The 20,831-nt window shown below is 54.8% G+C and overlaps 1 protein-coding gene across 1 annotated transcript in view; it reads right to left on the bottom strand.

Moving 5' to 3' along the window:
* Positions 1 to 2,043: 2,043 nt before the first annotated feature.
* Positions 2,044 to 20,831, bottom strand: part of LOC138394078 (uncharacterized) — a 97,171-nt gene continuing 78,383 nt past the window's right edge. Inside the window, 22 exon segments of the mRNA XM_069485695.1 lie at positions 2,044 to 2,575; positions 8,833 to 8,974; positions 9,125 to 9,169; positions 9,171 to 9,257; positions 9,505 to 9,614; positions 10,119 to 10,305; positions 10,423 to 10,576; positions 10,578 to 10,605; positions 11,863 to 12,026; positions 13,140 to 13,237; positions 13,323 to 13,486; positions 14,578 to 14,683; positions 14,685 to 14,782; positions 14,918 to 15,014; positions 15,225 to 15,364; positions 15,367 to 15,408; positions 15,761 to 15,929; positions 16,640 to 16,840; positions 17,887 to 18,048; positions 18,710 to 18,838; positions 18,940 to 19,457; positions 20,209 to 20,371. Of these exon segments, the coding sequence (XP_069341796.1) occupies positions 2,361 to 2,575; positions 8,833 to 8,974; positions 9,125 to 9,169; positions 9,171 to 9,257; positions 9,505 to 9,614; positions 10,119 to 10,305; positions 10,423 to 10,576; positions 10,578 to 10,605; positions 11,863 to 12,026; positions 13,140 to 13,237; positions 13,323 to 13,486; positions 14,578 to 14,683; positions 14,685 to 14,782; positions 14,918 to 15,014; positions 15,225 to 15,364; positions 15,367 to 15,408; positions 15,761 to 15,929; positions 16,640 to 16,840; positions 17,887 to 18,048; positions 18,710 to 18,838; positions 18,940 to 19,457; positions 20,209 to 20,371 (3,219 nt within the window). The 3' untranslated portion in view covers positions 2,044 to 2,360.

The following is a 20,831-nucleotide window of genomic DNA, read 5'->3' as shown; positions in this document are numbered from 1 at the left end:
TTGTCATTTTGTATCTGGCTTAGTCCACTTCACATAACGTCCTCACGGTTCATCCGTGTTGTAGCATGTGTTAGAATTTCCCATTTCAGGCTACATAATACTCCAGTGCATGGATAAGACCACATTTTATTTATGCATTTATCTGTCGATGGACACTTGAGTTGCTTCCTCCTTCCCTCCTTTTAGTTTTTGAAAATTTCTGGAAGAAACAGCATCATAACAACTATGAAGAATTTTTTTTTAAAAAATCACCTACAGCACCATCACCTTTCGTCTACGACCCGTTTGCCTTTTTCTGTGTTCCCTCTCAGTTTTAGTCCATATATAGTCATTCTTGGTGCAGATTTTTATGCAGTTCTCGTTTTCTGTTTTACTTGGAGTTTAATCTTTTTCCTGTTAAAACACTGCCCTATATTGGACTTTTTGACAAATGAGTTTAAGATAGTGCATCCAATTAATATGCCACACGTAAAAAAAATTATTGCCTAATGGGCTATTTATAATTTTCTTATCATTTTGAATAACGAAATTATTTTGAAATTTTGGGGAGTCATTTGTATGTCTTATCCTTCCCTCCCTTGTTTGGATCAAGTCCCCAGAGTGAGCTTATTAGGTCAAAGGAGTGAATGGTTTTAAGACTCTAAAACTGCTGAACTGGGACTCGCTGAATTGCACGCTTACAGGATTTGAGGGTGCTGGTTTGACCACAGCCTCACCAGTTCTGGGCACTATTATTTAAATACTAATTTTGCTGCAGAATAGGTAAAGTTATAATCATTATTCTCATTCACATTTGGTTACCAGTGAAGTTAAATGTTCACCCTGATGTTTATTCCTCAGTTGTATTTCTTGTCTTTTGAACTGCCTGCTCCTGTCCTTTGCCTAATTACTCAGAGAGGCTCAATGTTTTGTATTTGTACTTGCTCTTTACATGTGGTAGACATGAATAGTATCGGTCTTTTTGATGGAATCCTTCCCCCTCCCATCTGTTTTTCTTTAAATTCCGTGCCTGCACACACACCCACACATCCCCACATCCCCAATCGCAAGTGCTGACGTGGCCAAATCTGCCTCCAGAAGGAAGAACTATTAATACTTTTCCCTCTTCGTATCTCTGCCGGGGTCCAGCCCACTGCTGTGGGCAAATACTGGATCAGGGAGCGTGGGAGGCAGGTTGGGGAAAGCTTCTGCATTTCCTCTCTGGACCAGAAATCACGGATCCATTAAGCACGTTTAAGCACCAACAGGTAGGATGGTTGCAAACTACGGGTGCAGCAGACTCTGAACCGGTCAGGGCCCCCTGCGTTCCAACGATTTGCTTTCCACTGTGAATTGTCGGTCTCACTCACACTCCTAGGCTGAGTTCTCTGAAACAAGGCCTAGCACAGCGCTCTTGAGAGTCGTGGGTGCGTTTCTGATCATGCAGGACGTGATGTGTGCAGTATTTTGAGCAACTGCTATGTATCACGGCTTGGGACATGGCTAAAGTTTACTTGACTCTCTTTCTTAAAGTCATCAGTAGACTACGTGGCACGAGCCTATTACTGCAAAAGCAGAAGGTGGATGATGGAGCTTGGGCAGCCTAGGGAGGCAGACGGGCTCAGGCCAGCACCATCCTGGCCGTTTGCAAAGCCGATGACCTTGGGTAAGGACCCTTAACTCTCCCAGCCTTTGTTCCTCGTTGGGCTACTATAAGTTCTAAGAAAAAAATCAAACACCCAGAGCAGTGCCTGGGTGCTGGGGTCTTTTGGTTGTAACTTACGACCACATGGCAGAAAGTCCGAGCAGCCCACCCTTCTTCTAAACTCTATCGAGCGCCTGCTGTGTGCCAGGGATTCACGTTTGGGGAGACCAGGGCAGCTGCATGTGGTATCTGGCCTTCTGGTTGCCCGCCTCTCATGCTGACACTTTGCTCTGGGACCTGGACCCTGCTGGGCAAAGGCTGCGTGGAGAGGGGGATCGAGGGGCCCCCTGTTGGCGAAACGCTTCCCCATCCCTTGAGTGGCTGAGGACGCCAGCAATCCAGGGGACATGCTCTCGCATTCTGCCAGCTTTAGTCTTCCGTTGAAAGCTCAAGGGAAAAGCCTGCACCCCAAAAGAAAGTGAAAAACGTTGAATGCTGTCCCCTGGGGGCCTGAGGCCCCAGGTGCCCACCCAGTGGGACCTCGGCAAGCAGCTAAGAGAACCCCCACCGCAGCCAGCCCAGGGCTCCAGGGCTCGTGCACTGCAGGCTTCAGAAACGGCTGTTGAGCAAGTGAATAAATATCTTGGGCAAGAGCAGTGGCCGGAGCGGAGCTCCCCTTCTGTCCCTTAGTGTGCCGTGGAGAGGTGTGCAGGAAGGTAGAGAATCACCCAGAGTCTCATGTCCCCGGAAACATTTTGAAAGCAATGGCAAACAGCCCCTCCTTGCTGTGTGTGGAGCAAGGGCAGTTGCCCCTGAGTTTCCTGGCATTTCCTGCTGCCTGTTCTGTCCCAGCCAAGAATCTTGACCTTGCCAAGGAGCCGGAATTGTGGTCGGAGGTGAAGGAGTTTGAGGCCTTTGGCAGCCTGGAGCTGGCTCGGGCAAAATCTCGAACTGTAAAGAGAGGAGAGGTGTGAGGATGTGCTAAGGGCGCAGAGGAGAGGGGCCCCCCTGTTTCTCTCCACTTTCAGAAAGAGCCAGCCTCACCCCCTGGATGCTGAGGCATGGACCCCTCCAGCTTAGGGGTGGCAGACCCTGGTGGGTCCCCCGCCCCCTCTGTAGACAGTCACCGTTAGCAGGCGAGTTTGAAAACCTGCTTCCTTTCCGGTCTCTGTGGATGGGATTGTCACTACAGCAATGGAAGTGGTGACACAGGGCTTCCGTGTCTCAGTCCTCACTTTAAAGGGGCCACTTCTAACGTTTCACCGTCAAGCGTGAAGTTCAGGGTATGCACCAAACACCCGAAGCTACCAGGTTAAGGAAGTTCCTTTCCATCCCTTTCCCTAAGAGAATTGTTTAAAATATGGATATTGGAGATTTTTATTAAATGCCTTTTCTGGCATCTATTTTGATTATAGTTTGGTTCTTTTTCAGATATGTAATTTTCAGTAATGAACTAATTAGCAATTTTAGCAATTAGTAAATTAACTGATTTACTCAATTTAGGAACTATTCATTACAGTAATTTCTAGTTCCCTGCTGCAATCTGCGTCCCTGTGGGTTTGTCTACCACTGTCTGTGTGCTGGTCCCTGCACTTAGAATTTTGTCTCCTTCAGAGCAACTTTTCTTTTTTACAACTACAGTGTTCATAGCACAGTGTTTACGGTCGTATCACCATGCCTAGCATGGTGTAGGTGCTCAGGAAATATACATTTTTTAATTTAAAAAATTTTAAATTATAAAATGCATATAAACATAAAATTTACCCTCTTAAGCATTTTTAAGCACGCGGCTCAGGCGGTAGTGTCGGGTGCGTGCGTGCTGCTGTGCAACCAGTCTCCGGCCCTCTGGCCCAGTCTACGTGCTGCCAAACCCAAACTCCACACCCACCGAACAGCCCACTACCGCTGCTCCCGGCTCCCGGCAACCGCTCTTCTACCCTCTGTCTCTCCGAATTTGGCTACTCTAGGTACCTCCGGTAAGGGGACTCATACAGTATTTGTCTTTTGTGACAGGCTTATTTCACTTAGCATAATGTCCTCAGGGTTCATCCGTGTGGTGGCAGGAGTCACAACTGCCTTCCTTTTTAGGGCTGAATAATCCTTGAGAGTATGAATAGACCACATTTTGTTGATCTATTCAAATGTCAGTGCACACCTGGGTCCCCTTCCGCCTTTCGGCTGCTGTGAATAATGCTGCTATGAATATCAGTGTATAAATATGTGTATGAGACCCTGCTTTTAATTTTGGGGGGCAGATACCCAGAAATGGAATTGCTAGATCATATGATGATTCTGTTTTGTGGACGAGCCGCCGTGCTGTTTTTCATAACCTCTGCGCCATCTTATATCCCGTCCACGGCGCACAGGGTTCCGATTTCTCCACGTCCTCACTAACGCTGGTTGTTTTCTGTTTCAACTGTAGCCATCCTAATGGGTCTGAGATGATGTGTCTCAATGTGGTTTTGATTTGCATTTCCCTAGTGATTAGCGGACGTTGGGCATCTTTTTATGTGCTTATTGGCCATTTGCATATCTTTTTTGGAGAAATGTCTATTCAGGTCCTTTGCACAGTTTTAAATCAGGTTGTTGCTGCATTGTGGGATTCTTTATATAGTCTGGATAGTATTAATAACCCCTTTTCAGACACATGATTTGCAAATATTTTCTCCCATTCCAGAGGTTGCATTTGCCCTGTTAATAGTGTCCTTCGGTGCAGTCCCATTTGTCTATTTTTCCTTTTGTTGCTTGTGCCTTTGGTGTCACATCCAAGACATCATTGTCAAGTCCAGTGTCATGAAGCTTCCTCTCTGTTTTCTTCCAAGAGTTTTATAGTTTTAGCTCTTACATTTAGGTCTTTGATCCATTTCGAGTTAACTTTTGTATATGGTATAAGGTGTAAGGGTCCAACTTCATTCTTTTGCATGTGGATACCTAGTTCTCCCAGCACCATTTATTGAAAAGACTGTCCCCACTGCATAGTCTTGGCACCCCTCTTGAAATCATGTGACCATCTATGCAAGCGTTTATTTCTGGACTCCCTATTCTATTGGTCTATGTCTTTATTCCAGCACCACACTGTTTTGATTACTGTAGCTTTGTAATAAGTTTTGAAATTGGTTAAGTGTGAGACTTCCAACTTTGTTCTTCTTTTTCAAGATTGTTTTGGCCATGTGGGGTCCCCCTTGAGATTCCATATACATTTTAGGATGGATTTTTCTATGATTGCCAAAAAAAAAAAAAAAAAGCCATTGGGATTTTGATGGGCTGGCATTAAACCCATAGATCACTTTGAGTAGTATTGACATCTCTATGGATTAGAAGACTTATGTCATTGACATGAGATGCCTTTACATTTATTTGTGTCTTTAAATATTTTCAGCAACAATTTGTAGTTTTCAGTGTACAAGTTGCAACCTCCTGGCTAAGTTTATTGCTATGTATTCTTTTTGATGCTATTGCAAATGGAATTGTCTTATTTTCCTTTTTGGATTGTTCATTGTTAATGTATAGAAATGCCACTGATTTTTACGTGTTGATTTTGCGTCCTGCAACTTTGGCAAAGTCATTTATTAGTTCTAACAGTTTTTTTGTGCAATCTTTAGGATTTTCTACGTATAAGACTATGTCATCTGTGAACAGAGATAATTCAACTTTTCTAATTTGTATTCATTGTTTTTTGTTTGTTTTTTGCTTAATTGTTCTGGCTAGGACTTCCAGTATCATGTTAAATAGAAGTGGTAAAAGCAGGCAACCTTGTGTTATTGCTGAGCTCAGAGGAAAAACTTTGTCTTTCATCACTGAGTATAATTTAGCTATGAGTTTTTCATATGTGGTCTTTGTTTTGTTGAGGTAGTTTCTTTCTATTCCTAGTTTCTTTTTAATCCTGAAAGGGTGTGGAGCAGTAAATGCTCTTCCTGCATCAATTGAAATGGTCACTTTTTTTTTTTTTCCTGCATTCTGTTGATGTGTCATATATATTGATTTTTGTATGTTGAACCACTTTTGCATTCAAGGAAAAAATCCCACTGGATCATGGTACATAATTCTTTTATTCTTTTATTGTCCACTAGTATTTTGCTGAGAACTTTTCTACATCTGTATTTATCAGGGATATTGGTCTGTAGATTTCTTATAGCGTTGTCATCTGGCTTTGGTATCAGGGTAATGCTGGCCTCAGAGAGTAAGTTTAGAGGTATTCTTTCTGCTTCAATTTTTTGGAAGAGTTTGAGGAGGATGGGTATGGATTCTTTAAATGTTTGGTAAAAGTCACTGGTGGTCCTGGGCTTTTCTTTGATCACAGATTCAATCTCCTTGGTGGTTATAGTTCTGTCCAGATTTTCTATTTCTTCATAATTCACTTATCTATTTCATCTAGGTTATCAAATTTGTTGGTATATAATTCTCTTTGGTAAGTATTCTCTTACCATTCTCTTTATTTCTTGTAAAATCAGTTGTATTGTTTCTTCTTTCACTTCTGATTTTAGTTTTTTGAGACATCTTTCTTTTATTAGTCATTCTAGCCAAAAAAATGTTTGTCAATCTTGTTGATCTCTTCAAAGAACCAAATCTTGGTTCTGCTGATTTTTCTCTTTTGCTTTTGTATTTCCTGTTTCTTCTGCTAGCTCTGGATTTAGTTTTTTTTCTAATAGCTTAAGGTATAAACTTAGGTTGTTGGTTTGAGATCTTTCTTCTTTTTAAATATAAGCATTTGCATCTATAAATTTCCCTCATAGCACTGCTTTTGCTGCAGTTTTGGTATGTTGTGTTTTGTTTTCACTGGTATCAAGACATTCTCTAATGTTACCTGTGATTTCTTTTTTGACCCACTGGTTGTTTTGGAATGTGTTGTTTCCACACATGTTCCAGTTTTCCTTCTGCTACTATGATTTCAATCAATTAAAATGTATTAACTCTTGCTTTGAGGCCTAACGTATGTTCTTTCCTAGAGAACATTCGATGTGCATTTTTGAAGAATGCTGTTGGGTGGAGTGTTCTGCGTATGTCTGTTCGGTCCAATTGGTCTATAGCATTGTTCAAGTCTTTCATTTCCTTCTGGATCTTTTGTCTGGGCATTTTATTGTTTATTGAAAGTGAGGTATTGAAGTCTCCTACCATTATTGTAGAGCCATCTGTTTTTCCTTTCCGTCTTATCAGTGTTTCATACATTCAGGAGCTCTGATGTTTGGTGTATATGTTTTCTTTTAAATTTTATTTTTTTTTAGAGATGGGGTCTCTCTCTGTCTCCCAGGCTAGAGTGCAGTGGCACCATCAGAACTCATTGCAGCCTCCAACAGTCCTCCCACTTCAGCCTGCTGACTATCTGGGACTACAGGCGGGTCCCGCCCCACCTGGCTAGTAGTGCATATATAACTGTTGTAACTTCTTTTTACCTTAAGTCTATTCTGTTTGATATTAGTATAGCTATCCCTGCTCTTTTTTTGGTCACTTTCTGCATGGAATATCTATTTCTATCTTTTACTTTCAACCCGAGTGTGTCCTTAGGTCTGAAGTAAGTCTCCCGTAGAGAGCATAGAGCTGGATCCTGTTCTTCATGTCTTTTGGGGAGTTTAAATCCACTTACATTTAGTTTCTCTGTATGTCTTACAGCTTGGGATATCCGAGAGCAGTGGGGTACCCCTGCGAGACAGTTTCACCGTATTCTTGGTGAAGCTTTCAGCCTTTATTTTAGGTGTTTTAATAGATTTAATAGATGTAGTGTTCCCTAAGGCTCGGCACATGCTTATTTGCCACCCGTATGTCCTGTGGGATGAAATGTCTCCATGTATATTGCCCATTTTCTATATATTCCAGATGTGAGTCCTCAGTCAGGTATGTGGTTTGCAAATTATTTCCTCCCAATTTGTAGCTTGCCTTTCCATCCCCTTAACAGGGTCATTCACAGAACAAAAAATTTAAATTTTTATGAAGTCCCATTTATTTTTTCTTTTGTGCATAACTCTTCAGCAAGTACAAGTATGCTTTTAACTACAGATTCAGTTTATTTAATAGCTAGGGGATTCTTTAGTGTTAACATTCTCAAGAGTGTCTTTCTGACGTCTCAGTTGGATCTGGTGCTTTGAGTCGGTTTAGCTTTCGATTGAAGGTGTCTGCCTCGGGGGCTTCCAGACATTATAGGTGATGTACGTTCAACTCCCCTAATGGCGGATCTGTGGTTACAAATTTTCAGGAGGTGACTTTATAGGGGACTCTAGACACTTAGCATGGCCAGGGGTGCATGGTGGTCTTTGAGCCTCTTTTGTGTGTCTTCTCCCCTTTTTTCTCTTGATCCTATTTCATTTCTTTCCTATTTAATTTCTCTTACCATAATTTCTTCCTTGTGCTTTCCTTGGTTTACACCAGGGGTCAGCCCACCTTTTCCACAGATGACCCAGATGGGACCAGGATGTAAGTATCGGTGGCTTCCCAGGCCACACGGTCTCTGGCAGCAGGAAGGCAGCCCCCACCGTACATAGATGAACACACGTTCCTAAGTGTCCATTGGTGGTAAAGACATTTCCAATCAGATGAGTACTGAGAATGTATTTCATCTGTAATAATCATTGAACTCGGTGTAAAATCGAACTTGACTCTTACTTTCTCTTAAGGCTTTAAGATCCAGTCCCCTGTGTCGCTGCTGGTGGGAGATCAGTTGCCTCCCTGTTCTTCCTTGAAAGATCATCACTTTTTCATCTTTGGTAGCTTTTAGGACATTCTGTTGTTTTCTGCAAAATTCCCTTCTGATGGGTCTCAGGATGGACTTACTCATTGCCTTTGGGACACCCCGCGCTTCCTGACTCTATTTTTTCGTTCTTAATGTCTTCTTTTATGTCTCATCTCAGGCAGCCGCTAACTCTAGCATCTGAAGTCCATGCCTTCCCGGCAGGACTTCCCTGGGCCAGACCTTCGGACCTGGGGGGGTGCACACTGAAACTCCCTAATGGCAGGCCTGTGGTTACAAGTTTTCAGGAGGTGACGTTACAGGGGACTCCAGACACTTGGCAGGGAATGAGGGGTGGATGGAGGTCTTTGGGCCTCTCCTTCCAAGTACTCCTTTGCATGTGACTTTGTTTTGACGCTTAGCTCCCTGTATGACAATTGAGTGTGTGTCCTCCCTGCAAGAGCTAAGAGCAAAGGACTGGTTTTCCCTCCGAGATGGAAGGCAGAGGCCAAGTAAACAGGCCAAGAGCCTGCTGGCCAGGGCAGCTCACCGCACTGCGGAAGTGGGTCCAGGGGCACGGAGGCCCGGGCGCACAGGTGGGTGTAGGCAGCCGCCAGGTTGCAGGCAGGCTGGAGCGCCTGGGGGCCACAGCTGTCCTGGACGCACAGGCTGAGGAAGGGCTTCGGGTCCACCTGAAATCAGGACCACCCCAGTCACTGCCCCTGCACTCGTGGGAATGGCTCAGGGAAGCGCGTAGGCTAGAACAGAGCAAAGGCCTTCTGTCCCGTGGTCCCTCTGCTGAGTGGCCTCCTGCAGGGATCCAGGCCCGGCCTCACACTCACCACCCGGAAGCAGTTTCCCAGGCTGGAGCGGCTGGGGGTGGGGGGGCGGGTCCTGGAAGAAGGCCCAGCAGGCGGGGCTCTGTTCTGGGCATGTGTGCTGAGTCTTCCCCGGGGCCTGGCAGTCACCACCCAGCTGGTGGGGCAGACACGGGACTCAGGCTCCCCCAGGTGCCTCAGCCTCAGCGGGACCCAAGCCCATCCTGGCCCTAAGGAGAGTTCTCTGCAAGGCCAGCGGGCCACCCACTTCTCCCAGGACAAGAGGAGCCCACCCTGGGTGCTGCTCAGGTCCACACGGCCCGGTTTCCAGAGCTCCACCCCCAACCACAGAGCCCAGTGAGATGCAGGGGCGGGAGGGACAAAGGGCGGGGACCCTGGCTCACCTGCCAGGCCCGGCTGAGCTCCTCCAGGCCGCCGGCCACAGAGCTGTCCAGCACCATCAGCTCAATGGCTGCTTCGTTGTCACTGGTGCCCAGAAGGCCGGCGGATACACCTGTGGGGCAGGGGGGTGTTCCTCCCCCACTGCCCCGGCCAAGGGGACCTGGGCCCCGTGTGAGCACAAGGCACACAGAGGGACTGCAGAATCCCACCCCCTCCTCCTGTCCTTGGCTAAGGAGACGCGATCTTCCCCCAAGCCACCCAGGGAGGAGGGAGTAGAAGGCTCTGTGGCTGGGAGCCACGGGAACAGGGAATTCACTGGGCCTGTCAGGTCACTTGGAAAGCAGGACAGTAGCCATGAGGACTAGCTGAGACCGGCAGAATATGCATATCATAGTGCTAGAAACCAGGCCGGTGGCCACTCTGCTTTCACAGGTGCCGCCACCGCTGGAGCAGGGACTGACCCTGAGTAGGGAGAGAGGGCCTTTGGGGTTCTGAGGTATCCAGGCTGTTCTCCTCTTGCCTGTATCAGTTGTGAGGTCCCCAAGGAGTCCCGGGGCCTCCTGCCCTCAGCCCTGGAAGCTGCGCTCAGTCTGTCCCAAAGACGCCCTCCTGGGGCCAGACCCCCCGTGGTGCCAGAGGCCGAGGGTCAGGCTGCAGAGGCCGGCCCGCACGTCACAGGAGACGGAGACCCCATCCTCGCTGGCCAGCTCGATCCTGGGGCTGCCCTTCCTCGTCTTGGCAGGAGGCAGACTGAGGTCCGGGCAGCTGTCCCCAGGCAGGGAGGAGCTGTACAGCCTGTAGGTCTGGGGGCCAGACAGGGGCTGAGCAGGTCTGACCCACTAGCTGGGCGGCAGGCCTGAAAGTGCCAGCTCCTTGGGCGACTGGTCTGGTGGACACAGGTCTCAAGGGGACAAGCTCACCTTCAGGCTGGGGTAGAGGATGAGGGTTGTGCCGTTCAGCTCCACAGCCAGGGCCACGAGCCCCGAGCCCGCCCGGCTCAGCGTCAGCGAGAACGTGTTGTGAGCGAAGTCCTTGACCAGCAGGAGGCTGCCGCACTGGGCACCGAGGCCCCATGTGCTGGGCTCCAGCCACCACGGCGTGGTCTGGGAAGAAGGGGCCCAAAGGCCGGGTCAGTGGGGGCCCGATGCCTGCGGGGCAGCCCAAGCAGGGACATGGGGCCTGTCCTGGCAGCTGGGGCCCCAGGGAGCCCATCCCGGCTTCCAGACGACTCGAACTCCAGGAGCTCCCCAAGCGGAGGGGCCACAGGCAACTGAGCAGTCAAAGGGATGAAGCACAGAAGCTGCTCCCTCGTGGGCGCATCTTGAAAACTGCAAGTGAAACAGCCACCAAAGGCCACCTAGGATTCTGTTCATATGAAGTGTCCAATGCAGGTGAACCCACAGACAAACGTCCTAATATTGGTGGCTTGTAGTATATTCACAGAGGTGAGCCACCATCACCACCATCCAATTGTATACTTCAAATGTGTGAATTGTATCTCTACGAAGCTGTTGAGGAGGGGAAAGAACCTTGGAGTCTTTTTACAAAGTATATGGCCAAAGACTCCTGGCATCGAATGCCAGGTAGGTGCCCCATGGCCCTAGCCCTGCCCTCTTCAGGGTGGGTGAGAGATGGCCCGAGCAGGCCCGTGCTGTGTCTTGGGGGTGTGTGTGGCCGGGGCAGGGCAGCACGCCTGGGCACCAGGGTCAGAGACAGGCCCAGGCCCCAGGCCACACACATCTTGAGGGGCAGGCTGTTTTCTACAATGTCAATGTGCTGCCTGGACACAAAGGGACTCCAGGGAGGCGCCTTCCTGCCCCAAGCCTCGGCGTGGGGCCCACTCGGATCACCCACTCCTCCTGCATAGACTCAAGATCTCCCCTGCATCAAGGATTTGAGCTCAGACAGCACATGCTTGTCACCCAGAGGAACAAGCCCTATTGCTACTTGCATCTCACAATGGAGGAAACTGAGGCCCAGGGAGGTTAGCAGGCTCGCCTGGTCACACAGCAAGCACGGGTGGGACACAAATGCCCCAGAGCCCCATCTGGTCCCAGCACTGCCCGGGGCTGCAGGCTCTGGCTGGTGAGTCTGGACTTAATTAGTGGCCTGCCAGCTGCAACCGGAGGTCTGCTCCCACAGGGCCCAGGGGAGGGGGCTGGCCTGGAGCCCCAAACCACTCGCCCTGCCCCTCGGCTGAGGGCTAGGCTCAGAAATTACAGTGTTCTGGACAAAAAGCAGGACCTGGAGGCCCAGCCCTACTCCCAAGGGCCTCAGGAAGTCCAGTAATCTCAGGGCCCAGCACTGCCAGCTTCCTGTACCACCAGGGACCCATCTGTGCCCCGCAGGGCAGGACTCACACTCCAACGGGCTGTCCAGCAGGCGGCAGCTGAGCCCGTAGTACGCGGCCGGCACGTGGGCCCTGGACAGCTCCCAGAGTGGCCACAGCAGCTTCTCCTCCACCAGGTAGCTGGTCACCTGAGCCAGGCCCAGGGGCGGCAGCGTCACCACCACGGAGCAGTTCCTGGAGGGACACAGAGGGCAGGTTGCTGTGCCTGTGTGAGCCTCGGTCCCTTAGCAGCAGAGGGGCGATGCTCGGGTCTGAAGCAAAACCACTTTGAGCATCGCAGTGATGCAGGGAGCACCGGAGCCCCTCCGTGGGGATGGGGGGGGGTGCTGTGTTTGGGGAAATACCGTAGTGAGGGGTGAGGACAGAGGCTGGGCGTAGAAACACGGCCCAGTGTCTAGAGAGCTTGTGTGCCCCACCCCCAGGGGCTCGAGTCAGCGTGGGGTGGGGACTGTGCAAGGTACCAAGGGCAGGCGAGGCCAGCATCCGCCACGGAGCTGAGCCTGCGGCAATAGGAGCTCAAGCTGACCCGTGGGGCCCGAATGAGCAGGGAGACCCCAGCTCTCATGAGAGGTGGAGGGGGAAGAGGAAGGCTTCCCTCTCTGGTGCTGGGGGAGGCACAGCAGGCTCATCTACCTTCCAGGAAGCCCAGAACGTGCAGACTGGGGTAGGAGGCAGCCTGGGAGCCCTCACTGCTGCTGGAATATCGTTTACAGCACCTCCACCCCGTGGGGACTGGATCCCACTCACTCGCCAGGCAGCCCCCTTCTGTTTGCGAGCTACCCCTGCCGGGGAAATCATTCTCCACCCCAGCCAAACCCCACCTGGGGGGCGGCTCTTCCCTTGCTCGGCTTGCATGCTGACCGCAAGAGCCACGCCTGCCACTGCACAGGATTTTTATATGGTGGCTTTTACTTGTGACCTATTTTACAGATGGGGAAACTGAGGCACAGGGAGCATCCAGGGTAGCCCTAGTTGGAGCCAGAGCTCTATGCCCTGCCAAACCTAAAACATGTATGATCAGACCCCTTGCTGGAAGGTTTGCTGACCCGGGGTCACTGACTCATTGTGTCCCATCCCCCACCCACCCCAGTAAAACATGAGCTTCATCGGGTCAGAGATTGGTCTCGCTCACTGCTCGCTCTGCAGCTCCTGAAATGGGGCTTGCATAGACAGTGAGCCTCAGTTTCCTCATCTGTAAAACGCAGGTGGGAAGGGCCTGCGTGGCAGCGGGGGTGGAAGAAGGTACAGCACCGCACCCGACCCGGGAAAACATCAGTCCCGAGTTACCTGGCTGAGAGGCTGTACAGGTCCAGCAGGGGGTTGCAGAGCCTCCGCAGTGCCCGTGACAACGTGGCTTTGGCCCAACACAGTACGTAGTGGGCAGCCTGAAGAGGGAGGGGCAGCGAGAGCTGGAAGGTCTCCGTCCTCACCGGCTGGCTGTGTCCCACCCCTCCCCGCACCTCACCTCACCAGCTTTAGGACGTCCTTCATGGCCCCCAGGGCCGCCCCGATGGGCCTCCCAGGCACCCAGGCCTGCAGCCACTGCAGGGCCTCCTCGGCCTGTTCCTGCCACACTTCATCCAGGGGCCGCAGTGTCACCTCCAAGTAGGCGTCCTTCAGCGTGGCCAGGGGCCCTGCAACAGCCAACCCAGGCCTCTGGGAACTGGGCCTGCTGCCAGGACTAGGGCGGCGGGACAGGGGATAGAATTAGGGCGGCGGACACCAGAGACCACGGCCGAGAGTGAGCAGCGGGTCGGTTCCCGTGCTGTGAGGGGCCCCTGGCACCTAACAGTTCACACACGCCCTGGCTGTGCAGAGCACCCGCTTTCGGTGTGGGACTCTGCAATCCTGCTACATGCCAGGCAGCAGCCGCCTCTGTGACCAGCCCCAGTCAAAACCTTGGGGGTTGGGTCTCTCGTGGGCTCCCCAGTGGACATTTGGCACGTGTTGTCACGACTCAGTGCTGGGGGGAATCAAGTGTCCCATGTGCAACTTCACTGGCAGAGGACGCTGACACCCGGGGCTCCTGGGCCTCCACCCTGCATCTCTTCCCTTTGCTGAGCCCACTCCGTGTCCTTTCGCTGCACTAAAGCCCAGCCCAGAGCCGACTGTGCACAGAGTCCTGGGAGGCCGCCTAGCAAATCACTGCCCTGGGGTGGCCGTGGGGACTCTGGCACAGCAGGGACATGAGCAGGGGGATGAAGGGAGACAACACGTAACAACCAGTCCAGCACAAGGGGTGCCCTCCTTGGCCCTGGGCCAGGTGTCAGCCCCGGGGCCCCCAGACGGGAGAGGCTGGAGCTTCCCAGCCCCACTAAGAGCAGCTGTTTACTGCGCAGGACACAGCCTGTGACAACCCCACGCCACACCGTGCTCAGCACAGAACCAGCACCAGGCCTGGAGGCCCAGGGCGGTGAGTCTCGCAGAAACAAGGCCGTGGACCCAAGAGAAACCAGGCGGGGGGCTGAAGACACTGAGGCACCAGACCTGAGGGCCATGAGCTGTGAGACCTATGAGAATGGAGACGGCAGATCGAAAGAAACAAAGGCTGTGGGTCCGTAAGAAACAGGGCGGAGTCTAGACCAAGGTGGGCTGCAGGCCCCCAGGAACCAAGGCAGCCCTTCTGCCTGAGACAGTGCCCCGGGCCCAGGGGAGGGCAGGGACGGGAGGGGGGGGGAGGAGGGGAGGGAGAGAAACAGGGTCCTGCCTTCTCTCCCACACTCACAGTCCAGCTCGGTCTGCAGCTGCTCCAGCGCCCCCTGCAGCCTCGCCAGGTAGAGGGGCAGGTGGGGGGTCAGCACCTGCCAGGCCTGGCTCCGCCCCCACAGGGGGGGTCACCACCTGGCTGCTCGCCTGCACGGCCCTCAGGCCCGCCTGGGACAGCTGCAGGAGGAGGTCCGCCAGGGCGTCTAGGCTGCTGCCAGCTGCACCTGGGCAGGGAAACCGAGGCAGGATCAGTGCAGAAGTCTGGGGCACAGAGCATTTCAGACCCTCAGGCCTGGGGGTGGGGGTGGGGCCTCCATGCAGAGCCCTCCACCCCCCTCGCGTTCCCCAACGTGGTCTACCCACCAGGTGCCGGAACCGTCTCACATAGGCGTCCACACCTAGAATCTTCTCCTCCAGCTGGGCTTGTACTTGGGACCCAACTGCTGCAATCCTGGACTGTGGGGACAGAGGAACCGGCTGGGGGCTCCCTCAGGAATGAAGTGGTTAGAAGGTTCTGGGTGCCAGTGGCAGTGACCTGAGGGCGTGTGGGCCACACCCTGGGGCTGTCAGTTCTGGGTACTGCTGGACCCAAAGGGCGCGGGGTTCCGGCGTTGGAGCCTCTGCCAGGGCGGGAACATGCCCCTCCCCTGTCCCCAGCCCTCTCACCTCCACACGGCCCAGCAGGGTCGCCGGGCAGCCGTGTGCCGCCAGGAGGCGGCTCTGGTTGGCAGCCTGCAGGGTCAGGCGTCCCAGGGGCTGGACAAGCTGCTCGCTGTCCTGGAACAGGACCTCCACCTCGGCTGTCTGCCTGGGGCACGTGCCTTCAGCATCACACTCTATTCTCTGATCCCTGGGGCCAGGAAGGAACCTGCTGTCACACCCACGACTTCTCAATCTGCCTCCCAGTTGCCCACTCCTCTACTCCACAACCTTCTGTAGCTCCCCATTGCCCCAGGCAAAGCCTCAAGGCCCTAGCATTTGGGGGCCTTGAACTGTGCCACCTACATCAACCTCCTGAGCCACCTGAAGCCCCCATCCCCACCCTCCTCTGGCCAGGCCAGCCAGACCTGACCCAGCCTCACCTGACAAGGCACAGGCAGCTGGGGACGGCATGAGGCCCCAGCGGAGTTTACTTTAACTTCCATCCTTTCTTGGGCCAAGCTGGGCCCTGCCCCAGCTAACCGAGCTGGGACCCGGCTCACCTTCCTCGTGGGCCACAGAGGCCTGGAGACAGCTCAGGACCCGGGAGAGGGACAGCCGCGCTTTGTTATCCGTGTTGTCCATGTTTCCCTCCAGCCGGACCAGGCTTTGAGCAGCTGAGGTGGACACGCGGCCCCGCAGGCCAACGCGCTGAGCCTGGGGGCCGCAGAGCTAGGGGGCAGGGACAGAGGCCTGAGTGGGCCCCCACACCCCACCAGAGGGCTCGGAGTCCCCACCCAGGCAGAAAGTACTTGTGAAAATACCCAGCTGGGAGCCCAGGCCACCCTGACAAACACCCGATCCCCTCGTGTAGAGGAGGACGCTGAGGCTCCCTCTGGAGCCCACGTGGCGAGGCAGGGGCAGAGGGGGCGTTTGGACCAACTCTTCCCCCCCTGCTTCCCTGGGCACCCCAGAGGGGGATAGAGCAGACGGGGCCAGCAATAGTAACAGCAAGTGTTTATGCAGCGGCTGTTTTATGTCAGGCACCGCGCTGAGCGACCTGCACACACTAACACACACGTTCCTTGCATTACTGTCCCCCGGGAGGCAGGGCCAGCGCGACGTCCACTTTACAGCTGACGCAACGTGTCAGCTAGGAAGAGGCCGGGCTGGGGTCATACTACACAGTCCAGCTGCCGCCTGTTACTTATGGGAAGGGCTGGATGGTGGTAGGCGATGGGGCCAGGCCCAGGGGGTCCGCGTGCTGCCCCCACCCCCAGAGCGGCTCTGGCCCCCGCCAGGGTGCCGGCCTGTAGTGCTGAGGGTGGCCGGTAGATGGCAGGGCTGCCGAGGCTATGGGGACCTGCTTGCCAGGGCGGACCCGGAGGGAACTGGGGACGGTGTCTTCCTCTGGGGCGGCCAGCCCCGTCCTAGGCACCTACCTCGAGCTCCCCGGAGAAGTCAGGCAAATGGGGCCTGCTGTGGTTTTGGAGGGTCAGGCTGAGGTGCAGGGGCGGCCCCGTCCTCACCACCCCTCACACCAGACTGACACGGCAGCTGCAGGCCCCCCCCAGCCCCTCCCCCGCATGGCCGCAGACTGGCTTCCAGGACACGCAGCACAGATGGTGGCCCCTGCCTTCCCACTGCACGTAGAAGACAAAAACAGTGTCCTTGGCACGGCCTGGGGACAGCACTGCCCCCTTAGCCTCACCTTGCCTGCTCTGTAAGGACCACCCCCTGTTCCTCAAACTCCCTGAGCACGGTCCCGCCGCAGGGCCTTTGCACCGGCTGTTCCTGCTGCTGAGCTCGCACCCAGCAGCGAGGCCCCTGCACTGCCCCGCACCCTCTCCCTGCTTCATTCACACACACACACAGCATCCACCCTGCGCTGAGCACGACCAGACCACGGACCCCTGGGGCCCTTGTTTGTTAACCTGCGACCCAGGAGGCACCACCTGGCCTGTCTCCTTCACTGTCCAGGTCCCCGCACCTGGGGCGGGCCTGGCACCAGTGTTTTCTGAATGAATGGATGGCTGGATAAGGGTTGGGACACTGTGGTTTGTGGGCCAAATCTGGCTCACTGCCGGCTCCTGTGCATACAGTGCGACTGGAATTCGGCCACATGGATCCGTTTCCATGTCGGCTGTAGCCGCTTTCCCAACGCAGTGGCACAGTTGTGTGGCTGCAGCACACACTGTAGGGTTCACAAAGCCTAAAATATTTACAGCTGTCCCTATACGGAACCGTGTGTGACCCTCTGGGAGGAAGGAGGGATGGATAGATGGACAGATGGACGCAGGGAAGAACCAACCAACGAACCAACTCACACACCCAGGACGAGGGCTGGGGAAAAGGGGTCCCCATGCTTTACCTGCACCGACGACAATCACAGTGACTCTCGTCTACGTGCCGGGCCCTGGGCCAAGCACCCCTGCGTCCCATCTCTCTTACCTCTCGCACGCGCCCTGCACCCTGCGATCTGCTGCACCTTCCATTCCTCAGACGACACACCCGGGGCTCAGCGAGGAGTCGAGCCTCGCCCAGTCACCCGGTGGGCAAGCGGCAGAGCCCCAGGCTGGCACCCGGCTGCCTCGCGCGCACCCCTGCACTCTGCGGGTGCCATCGTCCCCTTGCTCCCTCACCAGGGGTCCCCGGTCCTCCAGCTGTCCCTTTCCCGGGGCAGACTCACCCTGGGCAGGCCACAGAGCCCCAGGTGGAGGGCGTGGCGCAGCCAGCGTGCGTAGTCCGTCTGCACCTCCCCCCGAAAGCTCTGCCTGGTGCAGGAGGCCGCGGGGACGTGCTCCAGTGTGGCCTCCACGAGGATCTTGTCCGGCCGGGGGGGCCGATGCCTCTGGAATGAGAGCGCACGTGGGCCACGGGCTGAGCACACGAGAGAGTGCCCACGGCCAGCTGCAGGCTGAGACCCTCCCCCAGAAAGAGCAGGTGCCACAAATCCCACCACTGTCGCCGTCAGCGGCCAGAACAGCCCCTGAGGCTCTGGGGCAGGATCCTTACTGTGAGCACTTAGGGGGCTAGGCCTGAGGGTCCCAGGTCCCAGGTGGGAGGCCCAGAAGGAGGAAGAGGTTTCAGAGCCAGCTGTCCCCATGTCTCTATGGCCTGGGTCCTGCCCCATCACAGGCCTGGGCAGGCCATGATGCTGGGGGAGACCTGGCCCCTGACGCCTCTGGGAACCTGGGCTCCCGGCCTCCCCCATCCCCTCCTGAGAGCTCACTAGTGTCACCAGCTCCTTCCTGTGGTCCCTCACATCTCCTGCTAGGCTCCTTGCCTCCCTTATGTCCTAGAGCCCTTGCTATGTCCCAGTCGGGAAAGGACTCCTGCACCCATTTCACAGATGTGAAAACCAAGGCACACCATGGAGAAATGAGTCGCCTGGGATCCCATAGTATAGATAGTTCGAACCCAGGACCACAGGGCCTCCAGCCGGGCACTTTCTGCAGTGGGTGGGGCCTCCTGGGGGCTTCCTGCCCAGAACATGGCCCCCCAGGCCTCACCTCATAGGTCAGGTTCTGCTGCACGCAGTGTCGGTCCCAGGACATGTCGAGCCTCTGGCTAAACACAGCCGGGGTCTGCGTTACGGCCCCACAGGCCTGGAGGGCACCCAGGCCCCAGCTTTCCCGGAGCTGACAGGGAAGAGAGTGGGGTATGTGACCTGGGGGGGCCAGAGAGCGGCCTGGAGCAAGGGACAGCCCCGCGCTGGCTCAGTGGGCCAGCCAACGTGTACCTGCCCTGGGGAGGCGGCCAGGCAGCTGTCCCAGGCAATGCTGTGTGCCGAGGACCTGTCGGCCCAGGTGACCTGCAGGGTCACGGGTTGTCCTCTGTTCCGGGCAAGCTGCACCTGCGTGGAGATGGGGGCAGGGGTGGGGTGGGGCGGGGCAGGGAGGTCGGGAGAGGAAAGGCTAACACCCTGCACCCCAACCTCTGTGGGAAGGCAAAAGGCAGGGAGGATGGAGACGCTGGTGCCCCCACCCATACCCATAAAGGAGGTGAGGCAGGAGCGGGCGAGACCACCCAGCCCTCCCATCTCTGGAAGAGCCTGGAGCCCGCCCAGCCTGGAGACCAGAAGCATCTGGGTGACAAACACTGCTTCCTCGACACCCAGACGTCCACAGACAGAACGGGACCTCACCAGGGCCACTGGGCCAGCCCCTGCCCCTGCCTCTGTCCAACCTATATCATCTAACCTCATCTCCCATCCCCTGTCCCTACCACAGGGCCTTTGCACATGCTGTCCCTCCAGCTCTCACAAGCCGGCTCCTTCTCATCCCTGGGTTCAGCTGACAAGCCTCCTCCCTCCCAGGGCCCTCGCTGACCACCCACCGCCTGTCCGATTTTTCTCTCTGGTTGCTTCCTAGTGCTCGTCACAACCTCGGGTTTTTTAATTCATTCATTCGTTTGCAACCTGGAGAGGGTCTTTCACCTGGCACGCAGTGGCACATCGCCCTCCCTCTCACAGGTGAAACAGCTGAGGTGCAGAGACGCACTGAGAGCTGCCCGATGCCTGAGACCCTGCATGACCTGGGCTCCCCAACCTCCCCATCTCACCTCCTCCCATCATTCCAGCCATATTGGCCTCGCTGCTGTTGCTCCAACTCCCCAAGCTTATTCCCACCCCAGGGCCTTTGCACCTGCTCTTCCTTCTGCCCATCGTGCCTCTCCTAGATCATCCCCTTAGCCAGCTCTTTCTCATTGTTCAGGTCTCAGCTTGTATGTCACCTCCTCAGAGGGGCCTTCCCAGACCACCTGCCTACAGGAGCCCTGCGCCCCCAAGGCCACGCCTGCTCCCTTCAGAGCCCTTCTCCCTCTCGGAAATCGCCACGCTCGATGTCATTTTGTTCACGTGTGTTTCTCTGCTCACTGCCTGTCTCCCGAGGGGTGGGACCGGGGCCATCCTGTTTCCCGATGGACCCCCGGTGCCCGGAGCAGCCCCAGGATGAGAGCAGGCGAGAGCGAATGGGCCATCCCTGCCCCCAGCCCCTTGGAGGCCACTCACCCTGCAGACCGAGGTTCCCGGCAGCCTGGGGGAAGGGCCCAGAGAGGCTCCCACTGAGGGCCACCTCCCGGCCGTCCCACAGCACCGCCTGGCGCAGGACGCGGGTCTCACGAGTGCACTCGTACGTGGTCTGGAGGGCCAGCTCCGCAGGGAGGGCGCAGAGCTGGAAGAGACCGGGGGCGCTGAGGTCACGGGGAACCCGACCCACACTCCTGCTTGGGGTGGAGAAGACTGACGCTTTCAGGAGAACAAGGGAACGTTCCTGGATCACTTACAGTTTCCTCGGTCGTGACCTACATCAGAGGATCAGAAAGCCCAGATGTTTCCCAAGGAGGAGCAGGTGATAGAAAGGAGGGGGTGAGGCGGGGGCGTATGACCGACAGGACACAGCATACAAAAGGACAGCCACCTCTCGGCTCCATGCCCCAGCTGTGTGGCCCTGGGCAAGTGTCCTAACCTCTCTGAGCCTCAGTTTCCCCATCTATAAAATGATGCTACGAGTGATGTGCTCAGCCCAGGGCTGGCCCGTGGAAAGGAACTCGTGGGAGCCGCTGCAGTTGGCGTGAGGATTTCTCAAACGTTTTTAGTGAGCAGGTGTGACGCCCCCATGCCAGGGCTGAGTG

This window comes from Eulemur rufifrons, chromosome 14 (assembly GCF_041146395.1).
Source record: "Eulemur rufifrons isolate Redbay chromosome 14, OSU_ERuf_1, whole genome shotgun sequence".
Lineage (NCBI taxonomy): Eukaryota > Metazoa > Chordata > Mammalia > Primates > Lemuridae > Eulemur > Eulemur rufifrons.
This window is presented reverse-complemented; position numbering and strand designations above follow the sequence as displayed.